The 16723-nt window shown below is 39.4% G+C and overlaps 1 protein-coding gene across 6 annotated transcripts in view; it reads right to left on the bottom strand.

Moving 5' to 3' along the window:
• VRK1 (VRK serine/threonine kinase 1) overlaps window positions 1-9273 on the bottom strand; it is a 45925-nt gene extending 36652 nt beyond the window's left edge. For 3 of the 6 annotated variants that reach the window (XM_032769487.1, XM_032769491.1, XM_032769492.2), the window contains exons 1-3: window positions 9162-9273; window positions 2348-2509; window positions 464-519 (exon numbers count right to left, since the gene is read on the bottom strand). In XM_032769487.1, the coding sequence (XP_032625378.1) occupies window positions 464-519; window positions 2348-2504 (213 nt within the window). In that variant the 5' untranslated portion in view covers window positions 2505-2509; window positions 9162-9273. Of the gene's footprint in view, window positions 1-463; window positions 520-2347; window positions 2510-3476; window positions 3562-5791; window positions 5851-9161 lie in introns of all 6 variants that reach the window. The other 3 variants (XM_032769488.1, XM_032769489.1, XM_032769490.1) reach the window with 3 other exon arrangements.
• Window positions 9274-16723: the final 7450 nt, after the last annotated feature.

Here is a 16723-nt window from a genome sequence, read left to right as displayed (position 1 = left end):
TCATTTTCAATTCCCTCTCATCAACTGTCCCATACACCCAGGCTGTGTTCAGATCTTGCCACTCCTTCTTATTCAATATTTGCAGTTCCAACTTTTCTGTCCAGACAGCCAAAACTCTAGTTCAGATTCTAATGTCTCTTGTCTTGTTACAGAAACCTAGCCTTCTCTAGTCTCCCTACAGCACAAATGTGATTGTTTCTCTTTTCGTCTCTTCATATATCACTTTGTGTGTTTAGCATGTAAACTGTCTGGGACAGGGATCGTGCCTTACATGTTGTACAGTAGCTAGCACAATGGGGTCTTCATCCTCACTGGGGCTTTTAATTATTATTAAACATACATTAATGAAGCTCACACTATATGACTGTATTAATTCTAGCCAAGGGGATGTTTCATGTTATATATGCAATAACAGAGAAGCTATTTGATATCTTGAAATAAATAGATTCAAAATTTCTCTTACCACTTTTATAACATAGGGTGCATCGCTGCCAACCGATTTTGAAGAATTAACATCAGCTGTTAAAATATGAAGCATTTAACAGTAGAATGAGAGGCAACTATCATAAAACACATACAACTACTACTTGTTATGTCATTTGGTTAGTTACTCTATAAAGTAATTAAATATTAACATGAATATAAATTGTTCAGTAGCTTGGTGTCAGAATTATGCAGAAAACCAAGTTACATTTCCGGTCTTGATTTCTCCCACTGGGGACATTTACTAAAGAACATTTACCACCCCCGTACCATTCAATAGTACCTTCTCAAGTGACTTAAAGGTAAGGCCTAATATACAGTGTGGCTTACGCATGGGAGGCCATAATTTTTACGAAGATACCCTATATATCCAAAAAATATTTTTCTATCTTTCAGCTCTCAGCGTGTCTGACTGCCATTTTAGAAACGCCAGACGAGATGCGTTAATAGGGGATTCTATGGCAGGTAGTTTTAAAATACCAGCTACTCAGGAAGCCGGGGCACACATCTGTACCAGTGGTAGAAGGGGCTTAAGCACTCTCTGAGCGAGAGCAAGGTTAGTCTTTCCTGAAAAGACAACTATTAACATGCACAAGCGTATAACATGAGCAGAGTTCCACCTCTGATAGGATTACAAGTTGAATGGGCAAAAACATGCAGAAGTGGAGGGCCACCATGGCAAGGCTAGAAACCCCATTTGGTAGCTACCTTCTTTTAATGCAATGCTTAATCCCCTCCTACTGTTGCCAGTTCATTTTAGGAGCACTATGGCTTACCAAATGATTTTGTAATCAATAAGTGACTGCATGCCACATAATTCAATGCAATCATGCCACATAAATTGCGAGGAGAGAGAGGACATCTTGTCACACAGTGAAGGCACCACATAGTCAAAAGGCCCTTGGGCCAGAGTGTTCATCTAAAGTTTCATCCCCTCAACATTGGTGTGTAGAATGATAGCTACGATAGGACCACCTTCACACTGCCCATTTATTCAGAAAACAGATACATTTAAGGATTAGGTGCCATATTATTTTTTACACGTTTTCTCACACTCAACGAACAGATAGCACTACAAAATGAAATGTAATGACACCCTGACAGTGAAATTCTTGGACTTAATAGATATTACAGGGAACTGGTTATGTAATGTCAAGCACTTGACCATGTCAGTTCAAATGCAACCCAGCAGAGAGGAAATGGAAAGCTGTCATCTGTTGTCTGATCATCATCCTATATCAAATGAGTCAATAGTCTCAGTTTAGAATTTAGGTGCCCGGTATCCTCATGACAAATAATACCATCAAAAGAGAGCGCAAAGATCAAATTAGCATGGAGACTGAGCTATCCTCTCACCTCTACAGGTAGGTCCTCCAAAGTCAGAGTTGAAATACCATGGCAAGGCAGTGTAGGGATGATGTCTAAAGTGCTGGTGGCCACACCAACAATCTGGCCTCTCTCACAAGTACTAAATTTAAATTAAAAGTGCATAAATGACCTTTAAGATGATAAACTAATTAAATACGAGAAAGGAGGAATTATGAAATCTGTCTACAAACATTTGAGGGATATTATAAAGAAGGTCACTTCAGCTAAGAAAAAATATGATCTGTCATATGAAGTAGTTGGGGTTAGAGTAAGAACCAAGAGGGGTTTCCAAATACAGCATATGGAGGACTATATCTTCAATGCCTTTAATAACTATTTTCTACCTACATTTCTCAATTCTGCAAGAAAAACACTAAATGGCATCTCTAACCAAACTGTTGTTAATTTGAAGACAATAGGGTCTCCAATTTATTAGGGAGGGTGGGACCTTAAAGACCCTCATTTTAAGAAGTTGTAGTTTGGGTCACAAACGTACCAAGATATAGGCATCCAAAGCCACCTTGCCCTATAGGCATGCCTAACTTCCACTCTTTTTTTGATGTGTCTGTTAACACTTCTCCAGGAGCAAATTCTTCCGCAAGTTTCCTCTTCACAGGACCTCTTTTTCCAGACGTCTTCTTTATATATGGCATTTTCACTATAAGAAGTAAATGCCAGGGTTATAAACTGAGCAGATTTTCTTTTGCATCCTTATTCTACCCCATATGCCAGTTTTTTATGGTCTCTTTTGCTCATGACAGACTTCCACATGGCAACCATAGGTTGTTTAAATTGCCAAATTGTTACCACAAAAATACTTTGTAAGAAATGTGCAAAGTAATCCTGTTGGCATGAATCCTAGGTGAAAAGCAATGTATATTTCTTCAGGGATCAGAAAAAAAACTTCTCAGCTGATAAGAAAAATCTGATAAAAAGTAAAAAAAGGAAATTTCAGAACAAAAGATTTTGTATTAGAAGGCTTTGCATAATTAAATACATACTGGAGAATTACAGAATCTATTCTATTTGATAATTAATTATGATCTGACAATATGAAAAATATATTCAGCTGTGATACAATAAGCTTTATCAAGCCTGTTAAATTTACAAATTTTCATATAGTCCATGTCTTTAATAACTGGAGTCCTGAAGCTAGATATATCTAAAAATGAACTTTCAACTTTCTCTTTAATCACGTCTGCAGTAGTTAAGTTTGTGATTGGCATGATGCCACAAAAAGATCAAACACCTGCAAGAACCATTCAAGTAGTCGTCGAATGTTCTCCCACAAATATGTATGTAACATAAATGCAACAGTGAATTTACTGCATCCCAGGACAGCATTTAAAATAATCCAGAAACCTCAACAGTTTAATAAATAACCTCCAGTTTCAAGATTCTGAACATAAATCTTATTTCTGCCTCTTGACCTTCAAATTCCAGCTTGGGAAGAGAACACTTTGAAACTAAATAACTTAATGGCTTCTTCACAGTCAAATAAACATGTCACCCTCCAGAATGACTGAGATCTTCACTAGACAATAAGCCCCTTTGGGTTTTCCAATACTGGGACAAGAATCAAATTTTCACTGAATCAATTTTTTCTATCTAGATTGTTTGGGTACCTTATGTCAAGGAATGCATATATATCTTTCATGTGAAAGGCCTTCTTAAATTTGGTTTACATAGAACTTGATCTTTGTCTGTTCCCTATGAAAAAGAAAACCATGTAACCATACACAGAGCTTACTTTTTTAAAAGCACAGTTAGCCTTGGGTCTTCTAATCCTAACAATGCTCAATTTGTGAGGTTCCTGGACAGCAAAATAATTATTTGTATTTCATCTATGTAATCACAGTTCCTGACTATTCCCATGATATATGAGCCATATACTGTTTGCCACGAAGTGGAAGTTTACAACTTTGAAGATGATCAGCAAATGGGGAGTAACTGCCACCTATTGCCCTTCTCCAGGACTCATCTGGTGGGCCTCTGCAGATGGATAATGATTGCAATTCAAACTAGGTGTCACTGAATTAAAAGGGAGGAGATGGAGAAAAGGAGTGAACAGGTTCCTAATATGCACTAAAGCTAGGACAATACGCCACTGAGTGGAAAAGCTTGTAAATGGTAACTCAACAAGGCCAGAGAAAGGCAAACCCCACAGTGGAGATTACAGAGAAGGGGCAATGAGACGGAAGGGGAAGCAAGGCTTCAAACAGTTGCTTGAATTGGCCTATTTCTGCTCCCTTCTGCCTCACCCCTCTGCAACTTCGGCATCTCTGGCTCCCCAGTGTCCCCCTTTTCCTTGTATTTTGCTTTTTTGGTCTTGCCGAACTTCTGTTCCCTACTCATTAGCTTCCCCTCCTGGCTACTATGCACTTTCGGGACCCTCTCTCCAGCTCCCCCATCTGAGAAGTAGAGGGCCTTGCAACTGTAGTAGGAACCCCAAGCACCACACCCCTTCCCTAAAGCTCCCTGGTCTGAATAGCCACTGCTTTTCCCTCAAGCAGCCCCTGCCATGCCAGCGTCTGCTACTCTCTCCTGGGGGACAGGACAACAGGTATCATGTTCCCACCAGCTGCCAGCACCACTTCCTGGCAAATGAGATGTGCCCCCTATCTAATAAGTCTGCGGCCAGGAAATGTGTCACCTGGATGAAAAATAAAATGTTAAAACAATAAAATGCTTTCATCCCCATCCCCAAGGTAAAAGAAATAATATATTGTTCTACTCTTCAGGAGCCTCCTAAATGTGCAAAATTTTATAAGATAGTAGAACTACACTAGAATAGTCATATCAGATGTAAGCACACCAGCAGCAGAACAAATATGAAATCACCACCTCAAGAGAAGGGTATCTCTAAAATGTATTTCTAAAATACTGTTACCCACACCTATCACATCTGAACATTTTAGTATCCAAAATGCAAAGATTTTTTTTAACTCTGAATTGCTTTCCAATATTTCTAGCTATTACCGTAAAATAAAACTTTTTCTATATAATCTAGACACAGCTTTGAGACACTTCATCTAAATTTACAAAACAAAGTTTACACATAATTTGCACCTGGTCTTCCTGAAATGTTTTTCTTGACACTTCAGGTTTTTTTTAAATGAGAAACAATAGCATCAGGTTCAGGTTAAAGTTTTTCTTCCATTTATAACTGCGGAGAAATCTGATTTGTGTGATTTGTACAAATTCAAATGTTTCTTGAACTACCCTGAGAGAGAGTGGTCCATATACACCAGGAATTACTGCTTCTTCCCCATATACCTGACTTCAGAAAATGTTATATTGACCTGTGCTGCCACATTTTCTCTTGGGATTTATTCTTTGAAAAATGCTATCAACCAGAGACAAAACTTGAATTGTTTATATTCAACATATATCATCTTTATTAATGGAGAGTTATGGATATATTTCACCCTGGTAACCTCACCATTAGATCTGCTGCTGACAAACCTGCTTATAGGGAACAAAGCAACTTACTTCAACTAACTCCACAAGAGGGGTTAGTGAAAAGTGCTCCCCTCTCCCCCCAGCTTTCTTTATCCAACTGGGTGAAAAGTTACACTCCTGCAGACACTCAGTCAATAAATGAATTAACTATGACATCCCCTTAACCATAAAAAGGGAAGCTCAGAATGAACAGAGGTTTGACTGTTCCCAGCTGAGAATCCTGCCCTTAACAAATACACTAGATATTCATACATGGTTTCTTGACTGTCTACATTCATACTCATCTGTTAGGATGGCATTATGCCTACTCACAAGTTGGTCAAGCTATCAATAGGCCATAGGTGCCAAGCAATTATAGTTTTAAAAAGGCAGTATGCTCACAGCTAAGCATTCTTTTGCAGAAAACCTGTCCTCTGGAAGTACTGAAGCTCTGGCTCCCCATGCTTCCACATTTAAGATCGCATGTTCAGATACGTACCTTCTCAGAAGCTACACAGTATTAGAACAGGAAGATTTGGGGATTGGAAGCAGTTGTAGCTGCCCATAAGAAACACATTTTTAACACAATCTGAAGAGACAAGGTAAACAGCAAAAAAAGAAGGAAAAGAACTTTTTATTGCTACTTTTGTTATTGGACATAATTTGCCACCCAAAGAATGAATGGTCTGTTAATTGTTGTAGACCACTACACTTTTAATTTAGATATGACTGGAATACTACTCTCTCCATATTTAGAGGATGTCCCTTGTTTCAAAGCATCTACTTCTCACTGGAAGTGAAGATAACAAAATGAAAGTGATTGCGGGGGGGGGGGGGGGGGAGGTGTTTAGATATAATCGAATGCAATTTACTCAAATTAGAAGTCTGCCAGAATACCAGCACTAAAATAATTCCTCTTGCACAATACATACTAAGGACAGAGCATCAGTTTTATCTCTCATTCAAACAGCACAATAGGCACTAACACTACACTAGGGCACACATTTAGTGCAGCCTTAGAAGACTTCAAATTACTTATATCATAGCTTTTTTTGGTTTCTGAAATCTCCCACGATGGGGGGGTAGTGCCAGAGCCCGGGTCCAAACACCTATACAGCAATTTTTAGCCCTACAGACTGAGCCATGTGAGCTCAAGACAACCACAGCTGTGCCATGGGCCTTTTATTCTAGTGTAGACATATCTTTTGAGAGAAGAGATGGTCTATTGCCTGGAGATGCTAGAGTCTCTCTCTCTCTCTCTCTCCACAATAAGTTATTGCAACTTCACCATTCTGTGTGTGTTACCACTCCCCGCACCTCACCCCAATCAGTAAACAGAAATATTTTCTATCTCACAGGAGTATTGTGATGCTTAATTGAATTGGTGCTCACAAACTGCTTTGAAATCCTTGAATGTAGGGTACTATGTAGATGTTAAATAATATACTCTCTCTTAAGTACTGAAAAGTTTTGACCCTACTTACTGGCAGGAACATATTTTTAAGGCACATGGTTGCATCTTTTTATAGGGCTGTTTACTCAGAACTTGCATAGACTGAATAGTTTAGACTTTCCTCCTAACAAATAGAAAAATGACAACAGAAGTAGAGGTTTGTCTGTCTGAACGTTTCTCCAAAACTTCTTTACTGAGTACAAGGTGACTGTCTGCTTTTCCACATGCTATGCTTGAGGTATGTATGCAATTTAGCAATTCAGTCTCGCAATCAGTAATTTTTATAAATGCAATCTGAAATAGTATTCCAGTTACTGCTGTTGTATTCTTAAATAAGCTTGAATAGTCTTTTCCCAGTTTGTGTTTTCTGCCATTCTCAGTAAAAGTCAAATGACTATAAATCAATTTCATTTTAAGGAAGTATTTCTGTATGTGGCCATTCAGAATGACTATGCTGCTGAATTTCTTCCTGGTTCTTTTCTTATTTTCGACAAACTGTCATTTTTAGATTTCTCAATAAGATCGCTTTTTATTTTTCAGCACAGAGAGGACAGTGCTGCTGACCTGTGAATCTTTTAGTCAATAGGCAGTTCCAGCTAGACATGAAATCTGCGCATCATTAATATTGCTTACTCATAGCAGAACCCTCCAAGTCTGCCAGCAAAGAAGAAAAAAATACCTTCCTCCTCACCACAAAAACACTTTCTTTTTTAAAATTCCTAAATACTTTAAACTGTTTGCAGTCTTGGGATTTTTGTTTATTTTATTCAAAACAATGGACACAATTTTGCTCATTTCAGAGAGAAAGGCACCAAAATGGCCACTGATATTTCAGATATCTCCAGTGTCAAAACAGGTAGTTTCTACAGCAATTGAAGGTCTAAATTTATGCAAGAAAGTCTTTTGCCTCCTTCAGGCCTTCTGTTACATGTTTAGAATAACACCGGACAGTTCAGATTAAATTGGGTTATTAAAAATCAATTGGTAGCAAAGTAATTGCTTTAGTTACAGCTATTTAAAAGTTCTTCCCTCTCAGTATTTTATGTTCAAACTAGACAGGGTGAACCTATATTGATGGATTTTAAAATATTTTATAATGTTTTGTAAAGACAGCAGAATTTGGGAAAACTGGACACAGACCTCTTCATGTAGTTAGAGGGAAAGACATTTTATTTTTGAATCCCTCAATGCAGCAGGATTCAGACCTGTCAAGCCTAGTTCTTTTTAGAAGCAACCTCTCTGATTCTGGATTAATTTTAAACCAGTTTAAACTATCCTTCTCTAGTCACAATTAACACTTTGTACTTCAATTAGATTTAAAATCTCCTTCAACTTTCTGACTTTCATCCATACAATACTGATAAAACCCTTCATATATTCTATTATCTGGGAACATGTCTAAAAAGCCAGACCAGATATAACCCCCAAATCTCTACATCTTTGGACCAGCAATAGACACTTACACAACAACTAGGAAGTCCTTAAGTTTGAGGTATTTGGGGTGATTTTGCAGAGGTGGAGGACTGCTGTTTTGATATTCATTTGGGCACTCTATGACCTGGGGAGTCAATGCTGATTCTCACCAAGTAGTAAGTGGTATCTCAAAGTCTGTCTCAAACAGCAATGACTTTAATGTGGGAAACTTAACCAGGAACAAGACAGTCTCCAAACATCACAAAAACCTTTAGCATCAGCAGAAGAGACTCAAAATTTCCAAATGAATGATAGAGAACATGAGGGATGCCTCGAGGTGCTCCCCTTGGAAATCCATGGGGACAACAGGTTTGAGCCTGCACCTGTGCAAGCTGAATCCTATAAAGAGTAGAAAAATGGAACCAACTTATCTCCAAAGTCCCGGTGGCAATAGGATGGACCTGACCAAGCCTAACTCATTCAGGCAGTATTTTAAGGATACATTTGTTATAAGGTTAAAACTTATTTTCTCTGGAAACTTCATCCTCTTAAGTGATGACGGATTTCAAGTGGTCCCCGCCCTCCACACCCCTCCCCAAGAGATGAGAAATGCACTTCACTCTTCTCCGCACGTGGACTGGTCCCGCCCGGCCTCCTTCCTCCCATGACTCACACCCTGCTGTAAACAGCATTACCGCGACCACCCCCACGGCCACGGGGGGCGGAGCGGGCAGGTTCAGAAGCGGGGCACTGCGGGCCGGGATGAAACTCGAGATCTTTCAGGAAACAGGCCCGTGGGGAAGCCGGGCAGCCCTCGGGGAAGGAGTGAGCCTGGTCGGGGAGCGAGTGGGGCCAACCCCCTTCTCCCGCGCGGGAACTCGACACAGCAGCGTCTCCCGCCCCTTTCCCGGGCCGGAGCCCAGCGCCGGGGGGGGGGAGGGAGCAGGCTGAGGCCGGTTCCAGCCGGCTGAGCCCGCCTCCCCAGAGCCCCAGCTTCAAATACCTGCCGGGTCTCAGGAGCCGGGCCCGGCCCAGCCGCTCCTTCTTCCCCGTCCGAAATTCCCGCACTGCATGAGCCCTCCGGCAGCCCGCCCGCCAGGCTACGCACATCCCACTATCGCCCTAGCCTATTGGCTACCTACCCGACGGAGCCCGCCGACAAGAGAACCTCACCGGCCACCGTCGCTCCCGGTGCACCCTGGGAGTTGTAGTTTTTGTTGGCTTGGCGACGCCAGCTAGCGCTGTCCTAGCGCGAAAGGACCAGGAGCCGCCCAGGGGGACGCGAAAGCAGCCGTGCAAAGGAGTCGTGTTCAGGAGCTGCAGGTCGGCCACCATCTAGTGAGTAAAACCCCGGGAGGCAAGTGGAACATACAGCCAAGGGCGATGCATCTGCAGAATTGCGAAACCGCACACTTAACTCCTGGGACAGGCTTAAAAGCGTGAGATTTACAACACTGAATGGGAGATTCCCCCCACCCCCTCTGGTGTTCGAGCATTTAAAGGTCACGTTAAGATTTTCCAGAAAAATGAAGGCTAGAAACTTTTCTAAAGAAGAATGTTGAGAGTCATGTGATTCCTGGAGCCAGAGCTTTAAAGAAAAAAACCACCAGATACCAGGAAATACCGGCAAGAGCTGGCAACATTGCCATCCTTATTCCTACAGGAAGCGCTTTCAGGCTGTGAAAGGTAGTGGAAGACCCATCCTTGAAACATGTTAAAACTGGACTGACCTAAACTACATGCTCAAGTCATGGTTGCCCTGTGCCATTTGTGCCAGCAGAACACATTGCTTCCACAAGGATTATCCAGCATACAGTCTTTGCCCGTCAGGTGCAGAGCCACTGGACTCCAGCACAGGACACATTATAGAGCAAGTCAGGTATGGTCGGGGAGATAGAAAAAAGCAAGGCAGTACTGCACCCTGATTATTCCCTAGCTGCCATGAGGCCCACTGGGGCCCTAGGCAGCAGGAAACAAGTTAGGCCACCAAGCAGGGCTGCCCTAACTTATGTCAAGGCCAAATGCAAGCCACTCTCCTCTCCTTCCATGCCAACACCAGGCTCTGCAGTGGCACGTGGATGAATTTCATGTTGTAACTGGACACTGGATAATCTAAACAGGTTTTTTTAGCTTCTGTGATTCTAGGGGTACACCTATCTCTAAGAATTTCACAAAAAATAATCATTATGGTAAATTATTTCATTTGTTTGCTGTGCTGAGAAACCTTTTCATTCAATTTTAAAATCAGTCTGTGTTAAAAAAAATACAAACTCTACACAATTTTTTTTATATATGTCAAATCACTTTACAGAAATAATGATACAGTTACGGAAGAGATACATTGCAAAGGAAGCATTTTGGTTTGCCCCCTTTCAGACCTTTTATAAGGTCAAAGCACATTATCCTCCTCACCACGTATTGGTTTTGTAGGAGTCAAATCTTGATCACCTGGCAGCTCTGATCCAGTTGTCAGCAGATATCACTACATTTCATTCTTTTGTTGTCAGAGACAAATCAAAACACACCCACAGTTGCTTCTACCAAGCTGTGAACTTGGAGAGACACATAGTAGGAAGATAGGAATTCAAGGAAAGCCAAGAGGGAGAGGAAGAAACTGTTTTGTTTGGAGGGCATAGGGGCAGGTGTCAGCTCAATGATTCCTTAAATAGAGAGAGATGATTTGACGGGTATTCTTAAGGGGCTCCATTCTTAGGGATTCCAAACAAAGATTAGAATGTGTTAAGACCAATCAAACTGTAATACCTAGATACCTGTTCCCTTTGAATACCTAAAAGTTGACCCCACATACTCCGTTGCTCCCATATAATATATTTCTGCTGCTTTTCAACAACCTGTACTGCTTTGAATTCTATACCTTACAACCTGCTTCTCAAGCTCATAGAAAAATCAGAAAAATAAAAGTAAAGGAAGCAGAAGATGCTACACACTGTAGCACTTTGCTCACAAGATCATTCTTACAATTATGACAGGGGTTGGATGGGCCAATCTGAGTGAGTGGCATTGTGACCCCAAATCCTGTTCCTCCTGAAATTCAAAGGTGTTGGCATCCCAAATGGAAATTTTGGTCCATCTCTAATTTTTGAATAACTGAATTAGAGAAAGTTCTTGTGAAACATGTGGTCTTAATGGTCTGAGCACAGGACTGCGAGCTGGAAACTCCTGACACTGATTCCATTGGACTCCTCTGTCACCTGGGACCATTCTCTTAACTTTTCTTCCTCACTTTCACCACCTTTGTAATGGGAACAGTTCTTACATATCTCAGAGGGATGCTAGAATGACATCTGTACAGTGCTATAAAGAGAAATATTAATGTTGTTGAATCATGCTTAAAATGGCTTGGATCAGATAGGATTATAATCCTGGTTGAAGAACTAGAGCTCAGAGGTGCGAGCAAGTCTTGTGAGAAGACAGTGATACAGCTGGGTCTGCAGTGAATCTTAACTGCCAAATACAACACAACACTGCCATCCACACCCAGAGAGCTTTGTGATAAGTGCACTGTTACTTTGGGTATGTCTGCATTTCATAATGTATGCAGGTCCGTATACCCACGCAAAAGACCCAGGCTTTTCAAGATCACCTGTGAGCACTCAAACTGCATTTCAGGACATGATGCTTCCATTCATATCTATAAGTTGTGTTAATGCTAGAAAAATGCAGTTACTGCATGCTTTTTCCTCACCTTTCCATTTTACATTCTTTTCACTGAAGAAAACAGTATATCAAGAAGCATTGAAGAGTTAATTTAATTTTTATTTTTAAAAGAATAAAAAGCATACTATATTTAGACTTGGCAGAATTCAATGGATTTTTTATTATAATTCTGACATAATATCAACGTTTATTTTAAAGCTTTTTTACATGTATCTATTTAAATTTTCACAGTTGTGCAAAATTATGGATTTGAAATAAAAATAGAAAATATTCTTATTTAAATTTTAACGGTTGTTGAGACCATGGATGGGGGATTCAGACAATTTAATGACAATTGACATCGTGGTTCAAAAAGTTATAAAGCTTTATAACTTTTAAAACACAAACTGTCAACACACAAAATATACAAAATAAACATCATTAAAGCAAACTAAGAATAAATGCTGCTTGAGAACTTACTACTTTGACTATCTGAAATTTCAACATTAGATGAAATATTTTTTCTTCAGTTTGTGTGTGTATGGTAAAATAGACATTTACTAATAAAAATCTAATTCTACCAAGTCTAAATATAGTATAATAGCAACAGGACACTCCAGAGTCTTTTTGTTGCTCCATTAGTATACAATTTTAAAGTATGTAAGGCAGTCTGCCCAGTGACCTCAGGCATCATGATGCATCCAAGGTGTATATTAATAGGTCAGTACCACATCCTATTGTATCTGAATGCTATTAATAACTAGTTAGAAACAAAGTTATTCCTGTCACATGTTTAAGGATTTCCCCATATATCCTTTCATTAACTGCCGCTAGCAAATTAGACAAATGCATTTGATTATATCTGAACTTAAAGTTTTTACAAGGTGAAGAACACTGTTACCAGTGATTAAGAAGCCAGAGGAAACTTAAAAGCATTGTGAGGAGGATGATTGGAATTGATGGAGTGGAATTAGACAAAAGTTTATCATTTTTATCCAACTCTAACAAAAATATTTAGGGTGAGAGTGCTAACGTCCTTAACCCAGGATTTAATGAATGATATTTTCCTTCAGAGGAAAGTGAATGATGGAAATGAATAATTTTCATGTCTCTTAACACCATCTACTCAAGCTCCTCCAAGCAGTTTACAAATAGTGACTTAAGTTTCAATGTCCTGCTGAAGCATAAGTCACTTATCCCCATTTTACAGATGCAGAAACTGAGGCACAGAACAGTTAAGACATTTGCTAGAGTTCACAATAGAAATCTGCAACAGAACAGGGAAATGGACTAATTTTCTGACTCCCAATCCTATATCCTAATCACAAAACCATTCTAATAGTTCAAATTAAGTGTCAAGTATCAGAGGGGTAGCCATGTTAGTCTGGATCTGTAAAAGCAGCAAAGAATCCTGTGGCACCTTATAGACTAACAGACGTTTTAGAGCATGAGCTTTCGTGGGTGAATATTAAGTTTACAATTCAAATGCTAAGGGAGGGAGGGAGACACAGCTCTTATAACTGTTTAAAAATGTTCTGCAGGACTTCATCCCACTACAAATCAAATGAGTTTTTCAAATGCTTTCCTACGAGTCACATATCCTGCTCTGCTAGATGAACGGTGGGCAGGGAGGCAAAATCGGAGTGGGTGGGGAGCCCCTAAATCTGCAGACGGAGAGCTGTACCTCTGCAGGTACCTCTGCAGACAGGGAGCTGTACCTCTCCTTCAAACACTGAAAACTCTCTATGTGAGATTTGCAAGCTTGTGACTCTCCAGGTCAAGAGAAGTGTTCTGGGGGTCAGGCAATGAAAGAACACCAGTCATACTCTCCTCCACAGAACCTGGTTTCCCAGAAATCCATGCAAAAATGAAGGTTGATAGAACCAGTAACAAATCCCTTCCAGAGAAGTGACTCCTCTCAAAAAAGAGGGCAGACTGCAAGGGCCAAAGCAAGCAGCAGGTTGGCTCCGGCAGTAGCCCTGCTGTTAGACAGGGGGCAGAATTAAAGGAGCAATATTCCTTTTCTGAAGAGGACAGAGCCCTTCATGGGGACAGGTTAGTGTTTCCATATCACTCCCTCTATCCATATCTCCATCTAGATTTTTATATCATACTCATTGTATCTCATTTCTGTTCTGCATGGATTTCCAAAAGACTACATGTGTTCCCTTTCCACACAGGACTAAATACCTTGCCCAAGGAGATGTTGCAATTTACATCCACAAGTATCAAACTGGGGAGCATGTTTCTTCCTTTTGTGGGTTTACCTGCAGATAGGTAGCATGACGCTCCAATATTAGTACTTATGCTAGTTTTGCCTTGATGTTGACTTCAGCTATTCTTAATTGGCTTCTTTTTAGGATCTGCTTAAAAGAGAGATTATATAGCCAAACAATGTATCCAAAAAATGTATCATATTCTGATAAGAAGGAATGTCTCTCCAAATCTAGCCAGTCATTCATGCTCAATTGACATTAAAAAATTAATATCCAAATTCCTTTTTGTTACTTGGCACACAGCCTATTATTCCTGGCAAAACTGCACATGGATGCTAAAAACAGAATGTTTATTTTATTATTTAATTTCCTGAAAACGAAAGGTAAAAAAACTGAGTAAAGATATGGATGAGTCAAAAGTCAGTTCGATAAATCAAGAATAATCTTCTGGAAAATTCTATAAATCTTCAATTTTAGATTAAAGTCATACCAAAATCATAGTTATTAATGACCTTTTACGTTTTTCATTCTGCTATCTGAAGAAAATACACACAGGTTGGAATGGCCAGCAATCTCCAAAAATATTGAGCAGAAAATTGAATCATTTTTGCTCACATAAATTTGAAATGAGTCAAATTTTTATTTTCATTTTTTTTAAGCAGGGGGCAGTGCCTGTTTTTCTGTGATTTGGTTCTTCTGCAGCATTGTTGGTACACTACTTCAAAAATACATTTTTACTTCTTACAAAAACCTTACAAAACAATAAAATGATTAATTGTAATGATTATAACATCAAATTATTTTAAAATGGTTTGGGAAATAGAAATATACATCACTTCTGTTGATATAAATAAAATACTAACCAGGTCATTAAAATATTCTGAATCAGTATTTCAACAGTGAGTGAAATTCACCCTACACTTTCTGGGGCTGAAGTGCTATTCGGGGCTTGTGTAGCATGGACTGAGATGAATCTCTTCCAGGGAAGAAATTAAGTGGGAAGAGTGTATGTAAAGATGGGGACTAACTTCACTGACTTGAGTGGAATTACACTAGGGTGACTGAAGTCAGTATGGCCCAGGATACACACAGCAAGTGAATAAAGAAAGGGGAAGTGGGGTTGGGATGCTGGAGGGAGAACATTACTGCATTACCACAATGCTGATGTAGAAAAGCTCCTAAAGAAAGACCATTTGGAAAGTTTCTCTTTTCCTGTTTGTGATGCTAACTGGTAGATGATTTGAAGTTGTTAGTCACTCATGTTAACTAACATGAGGCTTCTAAGAGTAGTCTGTTTGAAGTGCACTAAATTAATCCAAATTAGAGGGCTTTCATGATTTTTTTATTTTTAAAGAGCTTGTATGTTTACTTTGGTTGCAGTCCAAAGTTTATATGGGTGGCAACAATGTCTACTTTCATTTAACTACCTTAAAGTGAAGTGTTTCACTCACCTAGTTTGGACATGTTTTTATAGGGTGCATGTGTGTGTGTATACACACACACACTATTTTATTTATATATGGAATACCATGTGCAATAGATGTGGCATAGTACAGACACAAACAATACATGGGGTCTTACTATAATGGTACAAAGAAGTTCTGTTTATCATCAAACAATTCATATGTCCCATTACATGTGAAAGAATTATCTATCCTGTTGCAGTGAAACACTTTTTCCTATAATGGAATTTTACTCTGGAAATGTATTTTGGTATTAAAAAGTTCCACTTTATAATGTCTATGGTTCAATCAGTGATCTAAAAAGGCACTTAAATGCTTTGAACAAGATACATAAAACGCCTTTATTGCAAAAGCTTTGCTGTATCTACCAATTTTACCATTGATCTCTTTCCATGTAAGGCAGTTCTGGAAGCTGCCCGTGATGTATAAAATCATATGGTGGCTTTTGATCTCCAGCTGGTGATTAAAGCGCATGGAGATTTGAAATTTTCTTGTGACCATTAGTATACCTCTAAACAGTTCTCTATTAAATGGTAGCAGTATTTTTAATACATGTTATTTAAACAAGAAACCAGGAATGTATAAACTTTGTGTGTACTGTACTTTGTAGCTTAGAGGACACAGATCTCTTGCATGAAATGAGTTTGGTTTTAGTGGTACACTGACTGATCAAATAGTGACTTCTTGAGGTAACGAAGGTCAATGCAAAATGAATAAAAATGTATATTTATTTTTAAACCCTCATTTAATACAAACAAGTAGAGCCCAGGGCTCTGTAGGGGCTTACGTAAATACACTGGTATCCTCACTCCCACGCCGCCTGCTGTTTAAGGATCTCACCATCATGTCTGAGGTCAGCGGGCGATCATGGTTTTGCCATGGTGGATTTTACAGTACAGACCTTATTTCTCAGCCTGAAATCAGAATCTTATCCTTTCCCTATTTTAAAAAGTGTCTTTAAGAACAGTTACCTTCCCTTCCAATCCCTTTGAGGTTCCCTTTAGTAAAATCAGACCCCTCCCCCCTCATTTTTAATGTATATCCATTATGTTTACTATATTGTGCTTATTATTATTTACTATTTATATTATAGTACCAGTGTAAGTGTGATGGGTGCACCACAGATACACAGGAAGACATAGTCCCTGAGAAATCAGATGAAGAGCTCCAAGACTTTTTGTGATTCCCTCCCCCCAAATAAATAAAAGTAAATGAATATTTCTGTTTAC

The sequence above is a fragment of the Chelonoidis abingdonii genome, chromosome 4, assembly GCF_003597395.2.
Source record: "Chelonoidis abingdonii isolate Lonesome George chromosome 4, CheloAbing_2.0, whole genome shotgun sequence".
Taxonomy (NCBI): domain Eukaryota; kingdom Metazoa; phylum Chordata; order Testudines; family Testudinidae; genus Chelonoidis; species Chelonoidis abingdonii.
This window is presented reverse-complemented; position numbering and strand designations above follow the sequence as displayed.